The sequence below is a fragment of the Octopus bimaculoides genome, chromosome 6 (assembly GCF_001194135.2).
Source record: "Octopus bimaculoides isolate UCB-OBI-ISO-001 chromosome 6, ASM119413v2, whole genome shotgun sequence".
In the NCBI taxonomy this organism is placed as follows: Eukaryota; Metazoa; Mollusca; class Cephalopoda; order Octopoda; family Octopodidae; genus Octopus; species Octopus bimaculoides.
In genome coordinates, this window is record NC_068986.1 from 55901555 (window position 1) to 55909483 (window position 7929).

The 7929-nt window shown below is 33.1% G+C and overlaps 1 protein-coding gene across 1 annotated transcript in view; it reads right to left on the reverse strand.

Annotated features, from left to right (window-relative positions):
• The window catches only part of LOC106883728 (macrophage mannose receptor 1), a 299961-nt gene that overhangs the window by 83617 nt on the left and 208415 nt on the right, over nucleotides 1-7929 (reverse strand). Inside the window, exon 23 of the mRNA XM_052968739.1 lies at nucleotides 4648-4737. Within this exon, the coding sequence (XP_052824699.1) occupies nucleotides 4648-4737 (90 nt within the window). The remainder of the gene's footprint in view (nucleotides 1-4647; nucleotides 4738-7929) is intronic.

Sequence of the window (7929 nt, forward strand, 5' to 3'; positions counted from 1 at the left end):
GTGTGTGTGTGTGTGTGTGTGTGTGTGTGTGTGTGTGTGTGTGTGTGTGTGTGTGTGTGTGCATGAGAGAGTGAGAGAGAGAGAGAGTGTGTGTGTGTGTGAGTGTGTGAGAGAGAGAGAGTTTGTAGGTGTGTGTGTTTGCATATATATATATATCTTTTGCTTATATACATTGGTATAAGATATAAACAGAGGGAAAATCAAAACACCAGAGCCTTATAAGTTCCCTTAAGAGTTTTGTATTGTATCAACTTTTCTATCTCAAATTGTTAGAAATGCAAAGAACCAATAACTAGCTCATTGGCGATCTATAACCAACAATACAACTGTTCACAATTCATGATATGATAGAGAATAAGTTTTAGAGTTTAACTAATGTACATGTCTGTTATCATTTTTAAAAATCATTTTTTGAGGTACCTACTGTAATTGGGATTGTTTTTTGTTTTCAGTTCAATTGTTATTAGTATTATACTTATAATTATTAATCTATTACATGCTACTTTATTTAGCAGGGATGTTAGTTTGAGGTTTGATGATACAAGTTCCCACAAATCTCCTGAATCTTTAAGATTGCTGCAGAATACAAGTTAGCATTTTTCTGCAGATCAACAATGCATTTCAATTCCAATATCCTTCAGCCTCTTAGGTAGCAGTTAGGGTATGTACCAAGTGCAAAAATTACCATATGAAGAAATATCACCATGTATTCCACAATTTCTCCATCTCTTTTGCTATGGTTTAATATTTCTTACTTTTCACAAATTCTTAGGTATCATATGCAATAGGATATCATATTATCATATGCTATTGCAAAGTATATGGTCTTAAACTGCATTTTTTCCCCTTTGAACATATCGGGTTTCCTTAATTCAATAACATGGTCAGTTGTTATGGAGAAATCTCATAAAAATCTTGTACTTATTATTCACCATCACACCATTCAATTTGTTTTCATGCAACTTTTCTATCACTTTGAATCCACAAATTTTGCTAACATCCCAATATACTCTTTTACTGGCACAGTCATGCCTGCATTCAGACATTTTTGTGCAAGTTCTGGATGGATGGTTAACGCTTTTGTCTCTTTTTCCACAGATGTTCTATTTGTCCTCTGACTGAGTTTTATCAATCTTTGTCGTTATCAGGTTAATTCTAATGGCTTATTCTTCTTGAGTCACTATAATAGGTAATTCAGTTTTTTGCTTCAGGTTTCCATCTGTAGCTATAACCAGCATTCTCTACTTTCAGCGCCTTCAGTTTGTTGCATGAATTGGCAATATTGTCTCTTCTCTTCTCAGCTGTTTGTCCTGTCATTCTTCCTTCTGCTCTTGAGTTCTATTATTTCAGTGACTTTTTGGAGTATTTCTATCTGCAACAATATTCTTTCTTCACTACACACAACATAGTTTTTCAAATCAATACCTCAGTACAGATGTGTTCTGCATTTAACAAACTTAAGTCTCTTTCCTTTCTTCATAGGTAGAGCCTGCCAATATTACTTTGAGGATGATGCATTAACAGCTTCCTAATTCTATATAATTCCGGTAGCACAGTCTTTGTCTATTTTAAAAAAGTGTTCATTACTTTGATAATATTTCCTCTGTTTAGGGCTGTGAGCTGGCAGAAACGTTAGCATGCTGAGCAAAATGCTTTGCAGTATTTTGTCAGTCTTTATGTTCTGAGTTCAAATTCTGCTGAGGTCGACTTTGCCCTTCTTCCTTTGGGGGTCGATAAATTAAGTAACAGTTTCGCACTGGGGTCGATTCAATCAACTGGCCCCCCTCTCGAAAATTTCAGGCCTTGTGCCAAGATTAGAAAAGAATATTCCCTCCATTTGTTTAAAATTTTAAATTATTGTTTTGAGCACCTAATCCTTGTCTTGTATGCCTTAGAAACTTCATTTCTTTTTCCAGTACCCTATCATCCTGTAGTACCCCTAAGTACTTGTACCCTTCATTATTTCTCAGTGATCTAAGGATATCATCATGTCGAAACTTTATACCATCAGATTTAATCTTTCAGCCTCTCTCCAGAATTAAAACTGCATACATTTACTCAAAACTGCATTCTAATATCCTTGCTAATATTCTTACTGTTAGTATTAGAGAATCCACTTCTTTTTTATTTTTCATATGCAGTTCAAGGTCATCCATAGATAGCAGTTGATTTATTTTCACCCTGATTTTCTCTGTAAGCTTGTTATGGGGGTTAACACCATAATGAAAAGAGTCTTATTGCAATACACCCCTATGAATTTTCCCATTTCCAAATGATAAATGCCTGCATTTTAGTTCTATTTCTCATAGTCTTATTCATTACTTCTTCTAAAAAAAAACTGTTAATCTTTTCATTAATCCTGAGTATCCTGAGGCAAGAGCCACTCATGTGGAACTTTATCAAAGGCTTTCTTCAACCAACAGCTAAGTTCTTGTCACCAATATACAACAGAACAACAATTTCCCTTGATTTCTTTTTACATACCTTTTACTCCTCTGGTAATAGATTTTCTTTCCCCTAAAAGCTATACAATTCATCTGCCGAAAGCCAGTTAATAATTTCCAGAGTAATGGTAAGCATGTAAAAGGTCTATTATTACTGAGTTTCCTTCTCTTTTCTTTGTCCTTCTGCGTTATCAATTTTGGTGTTCTAATTTGTGTTCAGTCAGTAAAAAATAGTTGTACATAACTGTGCATGCTTGTGATACTCTTAAGCCAGAATTTTTGAGCACCATCTGGCCCAGGGATTTTCTAATTTGGGATTTCCTGAAACATCTCCCCCTTTTCATCTGTAATGCTTTTATGCTTTTGTTTTGATCTATTTTCCATTTCACTTTTAAATTTCTGTAACCAGTTCATGTCTCTGTTTATGTTGGAACTCTTTGCTCCAAACATCTGAACAAAAGCTCCTTGCTGCTTTAGCATTTAGCAAATTATTGCCCTGATGTTCATTCTTATTGTTCAGCTGTTGGTAAAATTTCCATTCATTGATTCTAAAGAGCTTATTCTGCTAGTATTGGTTTCTTCTTTGCTGGCATCTAGTTTTTTCTACCTGGTATTACTGTAATTATTTTGACTGATCTCTTTAGGTACCTGTAAACCTCTGTATCAAATGTATTTCCTTTAAAGCTTATCTCTGTGTCTTTTCCTCACCATTTTTCCAAGTATTTCATTTATCCTTCCAAGATATCTCTATCAAGCTGTTCAACTTGATTCTCAAGTTATCATTTCCCCCAAAGGTTTTACTCCTTTGTTTCACTTGATTTTACTTGACTTTTAATCTCAAGAATTTCTACAGCCACAGAGGTTGTTTGGTAAACAAGATCGTTTAGATCTGTTATATTTTAAACAGATTTTTATTAACTGTTTTCCAGCTTCTTTATTACTCTGTATAAGTTTTTCTCTTTTGATTCTTCTCAAAAGCTTGTAGTCTCCTGCTTTTATTGGTTCATATCTCATTTAATCATTGTTGTTAGCTCTTATATTTGTTTGCAATATCCTTTCATCCCATGAAGTAAAACTTGCTTTCATCCAGACAATTACTATTTTCCTGAAGATTTATTGAACTGCTAATTCAATTATCAGGAATGTTATCTTGAAGGCTGGTGACAAGTTACCTGAAATCTCAAGAATATTTCTTAGGATTCTTGTAGTATATATGACAGTATTTCTCTGTAGGTTGACAATATGTGCCTCACTTCCAGTATTCTTCAGCCTCTTAAGTAACAGTTTGAGTGTTGTACTAAATGCATCCATTTCAATCGGAACAATTTTCACCTTTGTCTCCCACAACCTCCTCATCTCATTGGCTAGGTATATTTCTTAATTTTCTCATTTTTTTTGGTATAAGCTCAACTATTATATGGTATTGTAAAGCCTAATACCCTACACTGCTTATTTTTTTTTGTCCACTACAATTATATCTGGTCTCCCTGTGTCACTAGTGTGGTCTGTCAATGGGAAATCTCATAAAATCCTGTAATTATTATTCCCTATTGCTTCCTCAGGTTCATGTTCATACCACTTTTCCATAACTCAAATTCACAAACTTGTCTAACATCCCAATGCACTCTTTTACTGACTCAGTCATGCCTGCACTTTTACTCTCGTTGCACTAGCCTACTGCTAGTTATCATCATCAGTAATAACTAAAATCATGAAAAAAAAAAAGGCATCGGTAGGGCAATGCATACCCTGTGTGCAGATAAATTATTAGAATTTAAAAAAAAAAGTTTTTTTAAGTATTACCATTATAATCATTTACACTCCAGTGAAATTAAGAAATCAACTTGCAAATAAACGAAACCCTCAAATCAATTACTGTACACACATACACACACACAGGTATATATCTATGTATGTTTGAACATAATCAAACCAAATTTTCATCATTTTGAGCCACTCATCCAATGAGTATTTCTGCCAAATTTGGTGAAAATCTGTTCTGATGTTTTCCAGTTATTTTGCAAACACACAACAGACAAAGATGAGTAATTGCAATACCCCGTTTTCACTTACACATGCAGGGTAATAACAACAATCTCTCTGTTTCATTATTTATCTTGGTAAATGCAGTTAATTTGCAATAGCAAAATCTAAATTTGTGTAATTAGTATTTTGACAAGAGAACCACAAAGACAAAACTTACCATACAGCTCTCTGTTGTGATACGATCAGCTGCTTTCTTACATATTGACCCTTCTTTACTGTTACATTTGTAGTCACTCCATCTTTTTTCCTGAAAAATAATACAATTTATTGATTCATTTTCTCTACCTTCTTTATAAACATTTTATTGTTACTGATACAAAATCATTTAAATTGGATTATAATTTTTAGACTATTAACTCTATCTTCAGAGATAAAATATTTTTTTTAATTAAATAGTAACATCCTCATTACATTTTAATCAGCTATCAAGATCAAGATAAATCTCCTTTATTTATCTACTGTCATAAAACAAGTGACAAGTTCAGACTCTGTAAAGCTTCTTGAAGTGTAGCTTGTATTTTCATTTATTTTTGTAGAATTAAATTTAAGATTAACGTTTTTTTACTCCTAATTTCGTCTTTAGACGTAACATTAAAAAAAAAAACCATGACCAGCTTTACTGCTACATTTGTAATCATTTCAGCTTTTCTCCCAAAGAATTTATTGATTTAGTTTATGTAGTTCTTTATGTATATTTTATAAACTTTTAAATTAGATTAAAATTTTAGGTACTATTAATTTCATTTTCAGAGATTTAAACAATTTTGATTTAATATTCATACCTGCATTACATTTTTATCATCTATGAAACCAAGACTAGTGTCTCCTATTCATCAAATATAATACTAAAAAAATGAAAATTAGGACTCTGCAAATCCTCTTAAAGTATAATTTTATCTTTTCATTTATTTTACTGCAATTTGAGATTAAACCTTCATATTACAAAATGAAATGCTAAGAAACATTTGCATCCTTACTAAACGTATTTAGAAATGAAGGTTCCTTGTTTAACTCCAGCTAAATACTAAGTATGTGTCCAGAAAGAAGACACTTGATTACAAAACAATGTAGGTGAGTTATTGAATGGATGCCTATGGAGTTACTCAACCTGCTAGCAATAACAGCAAAATTTCTCCAAGTCATACTTTACTAGTTTAAAAAGAGGATGAACATAGTGATTAATGTAGTGACAGGCATAAAAGAAAGCTCTGTTGGTCACTGCTAGGATGTCTTTGTTCATAGTTTATCTCAATAAGAATTGACATACAAAAGAGCTTGTTCAAGTGATGACATGAGTAAGCTTCTATGTGATCACTTAGTCTGTTAGAAACAACAGCTAAATGAATCAAATTGCATCCTGCTGTCTTTTTTAAAAAACTAAAGAGAGGTAACAAAATAATGTGGTCTGAGAGTTAAATGTTTGAAGAGAGGTGATGTCCATGGCTAAAATGGCTTTGATCTTTAATCTGCTAGACCAGGGCTGACTTGAGATTAAAGAAGAACAGTCAACACCAACACAGCAAATATAAATATCAGAAAACTTTTCCCATCTTTTAATTTAAGGTTGATATTCTGAAAAATTATAATCTTATTAGCAGCACCTAATCTCATCAATATGTGCAAAGTATAATAATCTGGATCAATCTTAGTAGATATTTGGTATTTTATTGAATTCCCAAAGAGATGAATGAAATACTAATTCAAAATTACTTGGAATTTTAGTTCAGAAATACGAGCCTATATAAACCTAAGAAACTAGAAGAGGGTACATTGATGTCTTTGAAATAGTAAACTGGTACTTTGTCATGTGGGTTTTTCTTAAATTATCTGCAGCACTTCTGCCCCACACACCTTTTGGGAAACCACTTCTTGCTAATTTTTATTGTTATTTAACGTTTTTGTAGACTCTGCTTTCTTTCCTTTCTTTCTTGATGCAATACCCTCTGTACTGTCTTCCTCCCCTTATACTGTCTACAATATCAAGGGTACTTCTTATTTATGAAAGAAATAATAATAATAATAATAATAATAATAATAATAATAATAATAATAATAATAATAACTAACTAACTAACTGGACCCGTGAAAAATTCACGGCAAACATAAAATATGTAAGCACCTGTAAACAGTGTACTGGTGCCATGAGAAATGTTTGTATATTATGACCATCTGTCTTTGTGTTCTGAGTTCAAATTCTGCCAAGGTCAACTTGTCCTTTTGGGGTCAATAAATTAAGTACCAGTTGTGTACTGGGATCGATCTAATCAACTGGCCCCCTCCCCACAAAAATTTCAGGCCTAGAAAAGTATATTATGACAGTTACAGAATATAGAAAATAAAGTAACACCAATGACTATATAATCCAACCAAAATATCTTAGTTATACAAACGTAAACGGAATTACTATTTAACCTTAAAACACATCGTACATATTCAAAGAACCTTCTTGGTTTAGTGGTATGGAACGTTTTTCTGGTATTCTTTTACTTGTTTCAGTCATTTGACGGTGGCCATGCTGGAGCACCACCCTTTAATCGCAGAAATTGACCCCTGGACTTATTCCCTCTAAGCCTGGTGCTTATTCTATTAGTCTCTTCTGCTGAACAGTTAAATTACAAGGATGCAAACGCACCAGCATCGGTTGTCAAGCAACGGTGGTGGTGGTGGGACAAACACATACATACATACATACATATGACGGGCTTGGAGGTAGTGGTGATGCTGGCTGGTATGCCAAGAGAGATCGGGGAACTTAAAGGTGTAATGTAGATGTGTAACGATGACACATCAACAAATGAGCCAGAAATTCTAACTTAAAAAATATAGAAAGGAAAAGACAACGTTGTATTCCGAAGCCAAAAGATGTTTTTTGGCTGAGGTGTAATTTTATAATGAAAACAAAGTCAACATTTTAATTTTGGAGCAAAACACCACGTTTTTTGGTGTATGACTGCAGTTGAAATGGGTTAAAACAAATGTGTGTGTGTGTGCCTTTAATAGTAGTTTAAAGTCAGTCGCAGAAAGGAATTCAAAACGGCAACACGCACAATCATATACACACAAACATACACATACATCCACACATATACACAAACACATACCTAGAGAGACAGGCAAACAGACAGTAAGTGTCAGATAGTCCACAACAAAGTCTTCACCTCTCTCTCTTCCTACCTGTTGCTTTGCCACTGACTGGAATTGTTTTAGTTGTGTCTTCAAGCTCATTCTCTCTCTCTTTCTCTCTCAGTTTTTCTCTTGCTACTAAAACAATAAATGTCCAAAATGATTCAGTGTTTCAATTGAAAAACATATGAATGTATTAGACAGTTTTTTTTGTTTAGGATACCGTATCCAATATTTGCTGTGATTGAAAACACAAAACAAACACAACCTTCCTCATATATATACATATATACATATATATATATATATATATATA